Source organism: Tenrec ecaudatus, chromosome 13, assembly GCF_050624435.1.
Source record: "Tenrec ecaudatus isolate mTenEca1 chromosome 13, mTenEca1.hap1, whole genome shotgun sequence".
NCBI classification, from domain to species: domain Eukaryota; kingdom Metazoa; phylum Chordata; class Mammalia; order Afrosoricida; family Tenrecidae; genus Tenrec; species Tenrec ecaudatus.
In genome coordinates, this window is record NC_134542.1 from 81,155,089 (window position 1) to 81,170,385 (window position 15,297).

At 41.0% G+C, this 15,297-nt stretch overlaps 1 protein-coding gene across 8 annotated transcripts in view; it reads right to left on the reverse strand.

Annotated features, from left to right (window-relative positions):
• Nucleotides 1–15,297, reverse strand: part of PKP4 (plakophilin 4) — a 272,376-nt gene that overhangs the window by 80,967 nt on the left and 176,112 nt on the right. For all 8 annotated transcript variants that reach the window (XM_075529701.1, XM_075529706.1, XM_075529705.1 and 5 more), the window contains one exon: nucleotides 11,618–11,652. In XM_075529701.1, coding sequence (XP_075385816.1) covers nucleotides 11,618–11,652 — 35 coding nt within the window. The remainder of the gene's footprint in view (nucleotides 1–11,617; nucleotides 11,653–15,297) is intronic.

Here is a 15,297-nt window from a genome sequence, read left to right on the forward strand (position 1 = left end):
TTCCTTCATTAGTGGCTGCAAATAGGCTATTTAATTTTTAAAAATAATTTTGAATTTTTGAAAAAAAGACTATTTCAGATTCGTTAGATAACCTACAATAGCTAGTGATTTAGCTACCCTAGAATAACATTTGGAGAAAATAAGCAGGATAAACTCAGAATTCTTCTCACGGGGCTGGGACTATGCAGACTGGATTCGTCTCCCTTCCGCCACCCGTTCATACAGTCCGTCGTGTGGTGGTGACCCCCCTAACCAGAACATTATTTTCGCTGCTACTTCATAATTGTAATTTTGCTACCATTATGACTCGGGCAACCCCTGTGAAAGGGTCTTTGACCCCCAAAGAGTCGAGACCCACAGCTTGAGAACCGTGGATCCAAGGAATCTTTAAATTCTCTGATGTCCCATTTCAAGCCCAAATATGCAGACTCAAATGTGTGGGGTGAGATGTGAGTATAGGAATTTTAAAAAGCTCCATCCCCCAAAACCAAACACATTGCCATTAGGTAAATTCCTACTGAAAGTATATCCATAGGGCAGAATGGGGCCGCCCCGCAGAATTTCCGAAGCTGCATTGTTTATGGAAGCCCAAGGTCTCGTCTTTCTCTTGTGAAACAGCTGTTGTGTTTGAACTGCTGCCCTTTCAGTTAGCAGCCAGCGTTAAATCACCATGCCACGAAAAACTCAAAGAAAAATACCAAAACAAACTCACGACCATCGAGTCGATACCGACTCATAGTGACACTATGGGACAAGGTAGAACTGCCCTTGTGGGTTCCAGAGACTGTCACTGGAGTCCCGACTGTCTCCTGAGGAGCTGCTGGTGAGTTTGAATTGCCGACCTTAAGGAAAGGAGCCCAGTGCTTCACCACTGTACCAATGGAGCGCCTTAAGAAGGGCCACAGGGGATTCCAGTGTGTGTCAATGCTTGGGAGCCACTGCAGTGAAGTGCTGTCACCCGGATGGTGATGACGTGGTTTGGCATTATGACTTGTTTTGGTGGTGGTGGTGGCAGCATTTTTGTTGATGTAAGAAATTCATCTGGCCATTTTGGGCCACATATGAAAACATGTGAAGGCAAACTGACAGAAAACTTTATGCACTTTTAGTTTTTTAATTCCAACATGAGATAGATCTTGAAACGGTTGTGCTCTGCTTAATTCTTATATAAACCCTGTGATATAATTTGAAACAAAGTTTTCAAGTCTAATAAGTGATTAGAATCTACACTATTGGTAACACTGTAAGGGAGACATAACAGTTGGTAGGGGAGTACACTGTTAAGTATTTTTCTTGGGTGATCTGACACCATTAACCAAAATAAACGGTACACAGCCTTGCTAAGGCAGTTCCACTTTACAGAAATGTAATCTAAAAAGCATGGGAAATCTATTGTGTCGTGGCGAAAATATTGGAAAAGTAAAACTGTCATTAATAAGGGACAGGATAGACACATTTTCCAAACACTGGACTCTAGTGAGCGACTGAAAAGGAGTCAGGTCTTTTATCGATGGATGTAGAAACATTCCCATATTCACTATGCTGTTAGGGGGGATGTAAGTAAAAGAGCAGAGAGACTATTCTTTGGGCTTCTAGAAAACAAATGCAACACCAGTCTACTTAACGACACACATGCATGGGACAGTTTGGTGCAGTTCCACAAGCTCTCCTGTCCACTGGGGGCGGCAGCTATGGGGGGGGGGGGAGCAAGGAGACTAAAGGGAACTTTTCCCTTTTACTCAAAACGATTCTAAAACTTTTATTTTGTTTAACAAGAAGTAGACTACCTTACTTTTCAGAAATAAAAATTACAAAGTTATGAGAACCTTTGTGGTGGTAGGGAGGAGGCTACAGCACTTTCTGTGGGAAGCTTCAGCCTGCCACGAAGAGGTGACCAAAAGGCCCGCAGCGAACAAGGAAGGCGAGGCTTTGACTACAGCAGCCTTTGAAAGAAAGTCTTCTTCCGCAGGGATATGTGATAAAATTATGTCACTTGTTCAGTTTAGAGCCACAATAAATCATAACATCCTAAGTCCTCAATAAAAACGTAACCCTTTATAGGTGATTGGTGATCTAATATTCTATTTATGAATATATGCAATATAGCCTAACTTCCTATTATATCTCCTTTATAAATTCAGTACATTTCTACTGAGGCATAAAGTGTTCTCATTTAAATCTGTGTCTTATTCCATGATGGGTTGATTTTTTTTTCATGTATGTGTGCTGTAAATTACTTGCTCCAGATGGAAGGAAAAGAAAGATAAATTGACAGGATTAGTGTCTCATCTATCTTTATTTTTAGTAGTTACTCCCCCCCCCCACTGTTCTTTTGTTTCTTTTAAAAACATTCCAGTGAAGGGGAAAAAAGAAAGAAGAGACTTGCCTCCATCCATTGCAGGAAGAAAATCTCAAGACAGTGAAGCACAGCAGACCACGGCCTCGCTACGGGGCGCTCATGGCTCACGCCCACCAGCCACTTGGCCGAGGAAGAGGACCTCGCTTCTGTGAACATGCACAGCCTGCTGGGTCTCTGTCAACAGGAATGGATTCGGTGCAGTGGGTTTGATTTCGTCTATGACGTTTTAAATTTAGTTGTACTGCGGAACCTCTAATGTCAATGGACAGCACACAATAGAAACTTAAATGAACATCACTTGTTGGGAAAGACTCATGAAGCCTATTCACCCCTTAATGCCTTTGTGGTCAACCAGACAATGCCCTGCTTCTAAATGTTCCTCTATTTTTTTGGCTTGGCCATAGACATCAGCCTCTTTGGCCTCTTGAATTTCTTACACAGGAGTACCAGTTCTTTACAAGCAGCCACTCCTACAAACGCCATGTGAGCCCTTTCTTCTAGAAACTGTCAGTGTTAAGAAGGATTCAGGGATGCTCTGCCTGCACGGGAACTGAAAAGTCCTCCCGGCAGAGAGGCGGGGACACAGGTCAGCAGAAAACCACACTCTGATCCCCCACCTGCACACATTTTACACCTAAGGACCAGCAACTGCTTATACTCCATTCACTGCCCCTCGCGCCTTTCTCCGCAGGAGAAACCTGGAAACTGGGACTTGCAGCACAATTCACGGCGCAGCTGCAGGAGCTATGCGACCACCAGTGAGCCGGTTCAACCGTGCGCTCCATCTGTGGCTTCACGTCTTCCTTCTTTCCTCCGGGGAGGACACACCGGGTAGGTAGGGTTCTATTTGTGCTTGAATTGGTGTGCCTCTTTTTCTTTTTAGATGAGAAGTAAATACAAGGCATTTTTATTTCCCCTCATATGCAGAATAATCTTTACCATCATGAGAACTTTGATTTCATGTGCATATATTTGCATCCTTCTCACTGCCATCGTGTCAATACTGACTCTTGGTGACTCTATACAACAAGATAGAACTGCTTTTGTGAGTCTCTGAGACTCTAACAGTTTATGAGAGTAGAAAGCCCTGTTTTTCTCACTAGGAGATACAGGTGGTTTCGAACTGATGACCATGCGTACAGAAGCCCAACACACAACCACTATACCACCAGCACGCTTTTACATCCTTTCTTATATACTAATGAAAATTCTCTGAGGATCTGATCTTTAGTTTATGTGTTTTTAAAAATTATCTCAGATTTGGACAGAAATTAAGATATTACATAAGTTAAAAAAGTGTTAAGAGATATAAAGTGAACAATGTAAAATCACTCAATAGGACAGGAAACAAAAGGAAGCACTAGAATATTTCCTCAACTCATTTCTAGCAAAATGAGTATTAAAAAAACAGTTATAAGAAATGCAAAACTAAGGAAAAGACAAAGCTAAAACAAAAAACAGTAAACTCTTCTCCTAAGAACAAAAGATATGCCTTTATTTTTCTATAGAGCAAATATGTAAATAACATTGAGAAGCTAGACAATCTGGAAGAAGTTCAAAAGGCAGGATAATAAATAGCAAAGCATAAAAAATGCTTCATAACTATTTTATTACTCGGAGGGAACTTTCTCTCTAAAACTCTATTCTCACCTGGGAAAGTAAAAAACAAGTGATTCGTCCCCACTCTCTGGGAGGCATGCTTTGTAGCTTGCAAACTTTAAAATGTGATTTGATGAGTTTTGTTTTATACTTTCAAGTGTCTAAAACCCCAAACCAAACCTAACTGGTCCCAAACCCAAATCAAACTCAGTCCCATCACGTTGATTCCAACCCATCGCAACTCTATAGGAAAAAGTAGACCTGCTCTCTCTGATCTCTGAGACTGTAAATCTTCATGGGCAAGACCAGCCTCATCTTTCCCCTCTGAAGTTGCTGGTGGATTTGAAATGATAATATTGTCATTAGAAACTCAACTCGTGATCCGCTATGCTACCAATTCTCCTGCACTACTCTCATTAGTACAGATGGAAACTAACCAATCAATCAACCCACCCACCCACCAACCACAAACAACAACAAGCTAGATGCCTGGTGTGGGGGGTGTCCTTGGTGGGAATCACATTATAGGGTCACCCAGTCATGAGTCGTGCCTTGACTGCCTCATTGACCCAGGGGAGGGCTCTGGATCAATCGTTTCAGTTTATCTGTCTAATGAGAAACACACATATCCAATTGAGGTAATCCCACTAATCTGCTACCAACCATGCATTTATGAGTTTCCCTTGACCTCCTATGTCCTTTCAAAAGTTCTACATATCACCAAACCCTTGGACACTATTACAACCTCAAGCTAATGGTCTCCCACGCCTCGACAGTATGTCTTTATCTTGTCCTGCCCAGTTAACAGAGCAACACATTTTCTCTATAAAACACTCAACACTACAAAGAAGAGAATCAAACCTCTAATGGGGGTGGGGTGGATGCGATCATGTGCAGTGAATGTAACCCTGTGTGGAACGACGGCTTTTCTTTTATATATCATATAATTACCCACAGTCGAACCACGGCCAACAGTATTGTACAATTGCCACCACAATCAGTTTCCAACATTCTTTTTCTCCCCCCCCAACATTCTTTTTCTACATGGCCCCTTGACATCATCTCCCCATCCACCCCTTGCCCTCCATCACCGAACCACCCCCTGCCCCGCCACCCTGTAACCCTTATTCTACTTGCTGTCTCTATAGGTTCACCGATCCTGGGTTTCATATATTGAAAAATAGGAAAACACATAACACAACTTCAAGAGGGTGACATCCAATGATATGACACCTCTGAGAATATGCTAATGACAAACAAAGTAAGGTGGGCCCTAAACCCGTCCCTTCTGAAGAATGCCTTATAAAGAGGAGAAGCAGACACAGAAGGACGACTGAAGCCAGCTGAAGCGGCCCAGAGGCACGAGAAGCTTCTGAGGCTACACTCAAAATTCTATTTAAGGCGCTAAGCTTTTCAAGTCAAATATAAAATAAAAAAAAAAAAGGTCAAGAAGTTGTCAAGGTATTAAAGAAATGTCAAGAATAATAGTACTCCTTTAATCTTAAGACAGTTTGTGTCTGATTTAGGAAACCAAGAAAATGAAAAGATGCTAATATTCCCTTTTTAAAAGAAATTATACCTTATTGTATGTTAGGTTAAAGTTTACACAGCAAATTAGGCTCACCTTTAACAATGCAAATGTTCTGTGCCATTGGTTACAATATTTACTGTGTGTCAGCATTGTTTGCATTGTGTTTGTTCTGTGCTGCTTGTCTAGTCTCCCTTTCCCTCACTGCCTTTCTCATCTTTACTTTTAGTAAACACTGAACACTTGGTCTCATGTTAAAGGTGGTGCATTACTGAGGGGTGCTATGTCTATAAAATAAGCCAATTTATTCTTTGGCTGATAAAATAGCTCCAAATCAAAGGTTAAATATTGTTTTAGGGAAACAGACTTGGGCCAGTAAACAGGGCTATTTTGAGGAATTTGAGTTCTGGTCTACGTTTTCTTCCCATTCTACCCAGGATCTTCTACTGCATTCCTGGTTGGAACAGTAGTCAGGTATTGTCTAGTAGTTCTTCTGGTTTTTGGTTAGAGAAGGTTGTGATCTATACAGGCTGTTAGTACTGTGGACTAGTTTCCAGAGTTTCTAATTATCTCCACTCTCTTGTGTTCCATACAAGTAGAGACCAGTAGTTGTATCTGAGATGGCTGCTTACAAGATTTGATGACCCTCCGACATTATTCACCAAGTTGGGCTAGATAACATGACCCTGTGATCTATGCTATGCCAACTGACTAAGCGGGCCCTTGAGGCTAGTCTCAAGCCTTCTAAAGGAGTAAACTAATCCCACCAGTTAGTTGGATATGTCTAAAAAGCTTCCATAACTATGCCACCACTGTGATTGTTTATAAATGAGCATATATAATCAGCTTACACAAATGTGTGTACACATACGCCTAGAAATATATCTATACATGCCCTTGTATTTAACATAGCTTTTGATCAGCATCTACACATCCATTTCTAGGCGCGCAAGCACACATCTAATTTTTGGTTGTTTTTACTGTTGTTGAAGAATTGTGTGTGATAGAGCATTGACTGAAAACATCCCTTTTGGTGTGTACGTTTTAAGTGCCTTTGTTAACCTTGGCCAAGTGGTGCTGATGTCATCCACTTGTGTCCTTGACTTTCCCATCATCAATATTAATAGGTGTCTACTATCTGGAAATTGAATCCCCCCTTCTGCTTATTCTCATCCCTGGTAACCATCAAAAACTTTCCTGTTCCATGTATATCTATTTTGAGTTTTGAAAATAATAGTGGGCCCATATAACAGTTGTTTTTTGTGGCTTAATTGTGTTACGTACATAATGCCATCCTGATTCATTCATGTTAGAAAACATATCACAGACCCCTTATTCTTTGTAATAGAAAGTATTTCATGGTACATATGGTATGTACTCCAGTTTGCTTATTCAGCATCTGTTGATGGGCACTGAGGTGGTTGCCCTCATTTTGCTATTATGAATAAAGTCACAGTGGACATACATGTGTATATGTCTGTATGTGCTCTTGAATCTCTAGACATCTACCATGGAGTGAGACAGCTGAGCTGCCAGGTACGTGTAGCTTTTTGAGGAAGTACCACATTGCTTTCCGCTGAATCACGTTACAATCCCCCTAGCCCCATGTCTTCCAAGCTCCCCACAGGCTCGACAACAGAAAAATATGTTTTGGTATAGAAGGCTCAAAGGACAAAACACAAAGTAATTTGAGAACCTTTAAAACATATTTTTCACATTAGGCCGCACTTTTGTTATTCTGTAAATGGCTAATTTTCAAAACAAGACATGTGCGTAGCACTTCCAGTCACTCGGCTCACCAAGTGGAAGAGAAGGAAGAGTGAAACTTGATAATCAAAGTGGCAATGACACTGGATTTTCATCCAGTTGCTTGCTTTCATTGCATTTCCAAAGAGAAGTTTTGGCGAACAGAAATACCAAAGACAATTTTCCTATGTCATTTTATAAAATGTTCATAAAATCAAAATTCGATTTTTTTCTCTCTTACAATGATCACTTATTGCCAGGCTAAGAGCTTAAACATTGCTCAGTATGGCAGACAAGTAAGTGGAAAACAAACAATATTTCTATTTTTTAAATATTAGTAAGTGGAATGAATCCCAGTCACAAGTACTGTGTTTAATGGTCAATACCTGTGCTATCTCTCCCTCTAAAAGAAAAATGACTAAGTAGATGTAACTCCTAGGGAGTCCTGATGGGTTAAGTATTGGGCTGCAAACAGAAAGGCTAGTGGTTCAGATGCACTAGCCATTCCTTGGGAGAAAGATGAAGCAGTCTGCTTCCACAAAGATTTAGAGCCTCAGAAACCCAACGGGGCAATTATACTCTGTTCTATAAATCAGAATTTACCCAACAGCAGTGGCTGTTCAATAACATTAAGATACAAGAGCTCTGTAAGTTTCATCAATGTTTGAAGAACTAAAAGCTAACTAAAGACAGAAAAACACACAACTCTATTAGTTCTGAGGAAACTGAAAAACAAAATCACAATAAGCGACTTTTTCAGGATAGAATGGCTCTTAGGTATCTGTGACTATAAATCTTCATCGGATCAGATAAACTCATCTTTCTCCTGCAGAGTGGCTTTTGGGTTCAAAATGCTGACCTTTTGGTTAGCAGCAAAACTCGTAACCAATGATATGCCACCAGGGATCCTTAGGTACTATGCTATGTCCTTTGAAAACCCTTCAGGCCGCTGCAAAATGTGGGGTGGGGCGAGGCGAAACCATTGCATGTCAACTAACTCCCCTCCTTAGCCAAATTTCAGATCATCTCCTTATTAACTCGTGAGGAAAAAAAACAGTAGCCTTTTCTTAACACACCCCTATCCTTTTGAATTTTAGCTTTCCTCTCTCAGACGTGGTTATCCCTTACCCACAGCACTATGGCCAACATAATTATGCATTAATACGCACGGATCCATCAGTTTAATTGATGTGTTTTTCTTTGCATTCAATTAAGGTCGTTCTTTAGTACTCACATTTCTAAATGTGTATTCAATGTCTCCATTTGCTGCCCATTAATCATCTCACATGCAACACATCCAAATTCGAAACCTCTGCATCCCTCTAAAACCAACTCTCCACCTAGACTTCTTAAGTTGCTTGTCACTGTTTACTCTTGTCACACCCAACCAGTCTCCATTACCTTAGGCATCGCCTCTCTTGGGTTATGGGCGCTCACACACTAAATTCTGCAATATCCTTTCCGTGCCATGGATTTTTTCTTCTCCTTTTGTTACTGCTAGGTGCTGTGTCATCAGTTCCGCTCACAGTGAGCCGATGCACACCACAAGGAAACAATGCCCAGGCTCGTCCGTCTTGTTCCTTCCTCGACATTGTTACGCTTCAGTTCATAGCTGCAGTCACTGGGCCAATCCATCTCATCGAGGGCAGCTCCCTCTACTTTACCAAGCATGGTGCCCTTTTCACTGATCACTCCCCGACCCCCTTTCACTTTATTTTAAGCCATTCAGTATCACCTGGTTCTTTTTATACAACCACTGTTTGATCCATGTGCATGTTGCACAATGAAGCATCCTGGAATTCCCATTCGTCTCAAAGCTATCCATAGTTTCTTACAATCCACACAGTCAAATGCTTGTGCACAGTCAAGAAAACACAAATAAACATCATTTTGATATTCTCTGCTTTGAGCCAAGATCTATTTGATGTCAGCAGTGATATTCCTTGTTCCATACTGTCTTCTGAATTTGGCCTGAATTTCTTAGAGTTCCTTGTTGATGTATTGCTACAACCATTGCAGAATAGTCTTCAGCAAAATTTACTCGCATATGATATTAAGAATATTGGATAATTGTCACATTGTTTGGTCACCTTTGGAATGGGTACAAATATGGATCTCTTCCAGCTGTTTGGTCAGGTAGCTTACATGAGTATGTGTCCCCTCAGCTTGTTGACATATTCCTATTCTTATTCTGGTGACTCTTGGATTCTTAATTTTCACCACGGCCTGCAGTGCACCTTGCACTTCTTCATTCAGTATCATTGGTTCTTTCTTGATCGTATGTTACCTGTTAAAATGTTTTAATGGTGATTTTTCTCCTGAGAATTAAGGTATGTGACTTTTTTTTGCTCCAAATATCGTTTTATGGATTGTCCATCTGAAAGTTGAAAGTCACTGCCTTCAAAGAGCTCTATAATTCGATCCAATGGCTCTCTAGCCTTCGTACCTTCCTATTTCCTACACTAGTTCAAGATGTCCCCAGAGGAAATTTCTGCTCTGTTTGTCAGCTCAGTGACACAATAGTCTTCACAAATGGCTACAAATGTTATAGGCTCTAGGACTATCTTCTCTACAAAGCTCTCTGAAATGAACTGCCCACTTAAAACAAATTTTCCGATGTGACACTTGGTCAGCAGTTACATTTTTCCTGACATGATATTCCTTTTATTATTGTGTATGTCTTACTGTTAAGTGGCTTTCTACATGATTATGACCTATCTATGGCATTTGTGTCCTCCATCCCCAAAATATGTGCCAAATTCACTCGCCATGATTCTCAATAATTTGCAACTATCGTCTACTTTGTGATGTATTGTACACCCACATTTCTGCAGACAGTTTATTAAGCAAGATTAGGTTATGGTGAAGAGGATTAGGTCATGTGTGCTATGCCAATAAGCAAGGTTAGCATATTATGCAGATAACCTTACTTAAATCACCACCTTACTCAAGTTTAAAGGAGCCTTAGTGGCATGGTGATTACAAGTTGCGTTGCTAATTACAGAGTCGGTAGTTCAAAACCACCAGCCGTTCCTCAGCAGAAAGAAGTGGCTTTCTACTCCTTTAAAGACTGACAGTCTCAAAATCTCACAGGGGAATTCTCCTTTGTCCTACAGGGTCACTATGAGTTGACATCGACAGGATGGCAGTGAGTTTTGATTCTTAAGTTAAACCCAAATCACTGCCATCCAGTCAATTCTGACTTATAAGCTATTACATTACATGCTACGGCCCTGATTCTTTGTAAGGGGAGATTCCCTGCAGTGTGGCCCAGGCCACTTTTTATAAGGCTGATGTCAAGACATATGTAGATCCGAAAGGAAAACCTGGTAAAAGAAGACAACAACCTTCCCTCAGGACCTACAGACAGAGAAGGCTTGCCCCAAGAGCTGGCACCCTGAATCCAGGCTTCTAGCCAAATAAACTATGAGAAGCCACATTTATGGCTGTTAAAATTATCTACTTGTGATATTTCTGTTTTAATAGCATTAGATAAATAAGAGATAGTTTGCATGAACACTACATTGCTTGAAATGGCTTCTTTGTGAAATACCAGCGTACTTTTATTTCGTGTACATAACAGAACCCTAGCAGCAGATTCGGGCTAATTCAGGCACTCACCTTTGGAGGGCTTAGTTTTCCTCAATTCAAGCCTTTTTAAAGTGTCAAATTCTGTGATAGCACATACACAATTGCATGGACTTGTCGGCATGACCTTGGAGTTGCTGCTCCCTAGTGGGAGAGGGACGCGCATGTCTCCAGGCCATCAGTGTCTACCCAGCGATAGATACAGTACTCAGAACACACATCCTGACTGAAGACTGAGATCAGGCTCCATAACGCAATCTAAGCTCTGTATGTGTACATTTGGACTCCTCGATTTTTGAGGTGAATTTAGGATAAAAAATAAAAAACTATGGGGTTACACTAGATTGTATGAGAAATAATCAATTTCTCTTTATTTGAAAACATACAAGACACTTCAGGTAACTGTTTGAGAAAAGGTACTGAAAGAAAGGTGAGACCGTGACTTATAGAAATGGCTGCCAGTTACCCCGGATTGTGCTTTAACCTTTCCTGAGGGCAGGCCAGTGCAGTCTTCACATGGAAAAGATAATTTCCAGATATCAGATTAACATTAAAAATGCCGATGCCCAATACTTTGTTTTTAATAGACAACTCACACATATCTGTTGTACAAGGTTTAAAATTAAACATATTGAAAACTGCTAATTCAAAGCAAAGCAATCAAATATTGTCACCATTAAAGGCTTTCTTTGACTTATTGTACCAAGATGTAGAAAATCAAATGCTCAGACTATGAAGCTGCTCTCCTGGTACATGCAATACACAATGATTTTAAAATTATATAATAAAGGTCATACCTGTTGATCTCCAAGGAAATGACTTCTCAGTTGAGCTACGGGGGAAAAAAGGAAAAGGTCCATTTACTTCAATTGTCAAACAACGTAGCTATGGGCATAGACCCTATAAAAGTACACACAAAAAAGGAACGGAAAGACAATGGTATTTTTCCAAGTCTATTTTGAAGGCAGGATCCAATTTTAACTACACCATTTCCTCAGTTTACACAGGATCAAATTTAAGGGGGATGAAAAATGCGGCAAAGCACATCTGTAGTTTCTCTTGGCGCTCTGCCTCCCAGGCAACGGGAGGGAGGAAGCATGGTGATAAGGGGGCAGACGATTACAACGCAGAACCAATCGACACTGGATTAGCTAATACTTCACATGTAGGATCTCCTTTGTATTATTCATCACACCTTTATGAAAAGGTACATAGTTATCTTTCTTTGACAGATCAGAGCTCTGGCCGAAGTCTTTGGTAATATATGGAACCAGAGTCAGAGAGCTTAAGCGTGCGCCTCACATACAGTGAAACAGCTTTCGTTCCTGTTTTTGTATCTCATGCGCACACACACGCCTGCACACGGAGAAATACCTAGAAAGAAGTCTTGGGAAATAAATATCCAAGTGCTAGCAGTGGTTATATCTGTGGAGTTGAATGCCGCCGATTTTGTTCTTACATGTTTGGACAGTTTGGTTCTTTTGGAAACCAGCAACATTACCATAGTTTTGGGGGAGTTTTCCATTTTAGAAAGGTATGTAGGTTAAAGCTTAAGAAAGCCCTCTCCGAAACAAAAGCCGTGGAGCAGTGAGTGCCAGAACCCTCTCAGTGCTCTGCAATTTTAACGTCTAGTTAAGCCCTTGATGTTTCCTCAAACCAGCAAGAGGTATTCAGGCAGAAGTCTCTGCACTATACTCTTCTGTGTGATTTACATTTACTTCATCAAAATACTTATCTAGGACCTTGAGCCAGCTGAGGACAAGGGGGACATGCTCGCAGGGAATGGAGTGAATTGGTTATGGTAATCTCCTCTGGCACTGGGGTGCTTGTCCGTTACCTGTGTCCTTCCTATCAACTGATCTCAGAAGGGGCTGGTGGCAGCACAAAACTAGAATCTGCCTCAAGGTCTGCAACAGCAGAGAAGCCACACTTCTGCAGAAAGACAATCCAATGCTCATGGCTCCAAAAGTGGTTTCCAACACTGAATTTCAGTTTTATTTAATCTGATTTTGTTGTTTAATTCTGTTGATACAAGTTGGGTCCAGTAGTACTTACTACACAGTCATGTGAGTGCATAAAGTCGAACGGGTTAACAATAGACTGCTTTTGGTCCGATGTGACCTCAACCCCCAAAAAGCCTATGTTATTAAAAATTCAAGGTAAATGCAACCACTTTGCAACATGCATTAAAACATTGATTCCTACTGCGTTTTATTATATTTAAGATGATATAGTACATTTCAAAGTGATTTTCTTTAATGTTTTTTTATGACAAACATTTGGCTATCTGATATTAGATAGAATCCAGCCTCACTGTTTGGACATTGACTGAAATGCACATTTAGAAAGGAAGTTGTCCTGACTGGGGATTTCCGGCGCATGTGCATGATACAGTGTCTGCACAACACCTTGCGCTCTGTTTCGCAGGATGTGCAGTGGCATGATGACACATGACTGTATTTCAGCTTTGCCGGGAATAAAGTTCATCTTTTGATAGTGAAATTTACAAAGACTAATTAGTAAAGATTCTTTTATTCTCAGAATTGGATATAACAAGTAGTGATTCACCCTACATACTCGGTTTAGACGAGGCTTGTGGTTTCTTTGCCCCCTCTTCACACCGACTGCAGAGCATACTGCTTAGAGCACAGCAATGATACATATTGTTGTGGCAAAACAATACTGAAAAATACTGCCTCCCCCATTGTTCTGGAAACCTGCCCGCTGCCATGATGTACATTTCACGTCACAATGATCCACTGTAGAGTTTTTGAGCCGGTAAGACGTTTCTGGATGCACGCAATCCCATCTTTATTCTGATGAGCGGCTGGTAGATGTGACGCACCACATGTGTGGTTTGCAGCCCACCACCCAGCCTACAGCACCGCCAGGGCTCCTACGCCGTTCTCACAGGTCAGGGGGACAGAAATGATCAATCCATGCGCTTTGCTCAAACTTTCCAAACCTACGTACGAACCTCCAGTAATTTCCCTTTGTAATAATCAAGCGAATGGCGCTTTTGCTGCTGGAAAACGTTTGGTTACACCAAGCTGTCACAATGCATTTGTAGGTGAAGGCATCCGGGAGCCTTTCGCTACTTTAAGTGAAAGATACAAATCTTTAGGAAAATGGGCTAATATCTAGGATTTAAGATAAGTAAAATGTTCCATGGTGTCGTCAACCCAATTACCCTCACTTTAAATACTACAATTCTGTATAATTACTGATCATTATATGTTATTCAGAAGTCTATTTTCCTTTTGAACTCCGTACTTTAAACTACTCTCAAAATGTTCCTTACCCTGGGATTCATGAATTGGGCAGTATTACAGGAAGTCTTGAAATGCTGTTTTAAGTCACGAAATTTAACCCATTTATATTACTTTAAAAAACCGCCCTGGTAGAACAGTGGTTAAGCGCTTGGCTGCAAATAAAAACCAGCAGTTTGCACCCATCTACTGCTTGCTGACAGAAAGAGGTAGCACTGTTGCCGTAAAGATTTCAACCTTGGAAATCTGATGAAGCAGTTCTACTCTATCTTATAGGGCTGCTAGGAGTAGGCATGGACAAGGATTCCTGGGTTATGCATTGGATGATAAATTGCAAGGTATGCAGTTCTGAACCACCAATCGCTCCTCAGGAGCAAGAGGAGGCTTTCTACTCCCACCAAGAGTTACAGTGTAGGACACTGACAGGGGCAGTTCTGCCTGTCCTCCAAGGTCACTATGGGTTGGAATGAACTCAATGGCAGTGAGTTTTTTGGTTTTATGAGTGGGCTCTGACTTGATGGCTATGGGCTTAAACATTTTAGAGAGTTGTATGTTAGATACACAGGCTTATTTCCTCTCTTCTTTCAAACACCTTTCTCTGAGAAGTGTTTCCGCATAGTTTAAGGAATGCCTGCAATGTTGAGGGACTGGTCCCACAAATAATTCAGTCCCACACTTTGACTTCTGAAGAAACCAAGCATCTTGTATTCTAGGCGCTTTCATTGGAAAACGACACACATTTTAATGTGAGAATTAAAGCGGTTGTATACTTTGAATATTCAATGTGAAGAAGCAGTCACAAGTTCCAATAACCTAACCATCAATAACATCTACAATTATTGCAATTTGTACATCAGTTTGAGACTTTGGGTGAGACCTACGTCAGGAATTAAATTTTGCTGTAATTTCCAACTCATTGTGGCCCCATGTATGCAGAGGAGAAAGCTCTGTGAGGTCTGACCCTGGCCTTTCTGAGGCATATTTCCACCCCATCTTCTGAGGTGACTTTAGGTGTGTTTGAACTTATAGCTAACAGTCGAGCATTTCAGCATCTGCATCAACCTACCGACCTCCCTTTTCTCACAAACTAGCTCCTGCTCCATTATTACCACCTACATGCCTCAATTAGAAGGAGTTGGTTCCATGTTTGACCCTCCCACTCGTGTGTAAAGTCCGTGGGGGCTTTGTTTAAAGATATATACCTAAAC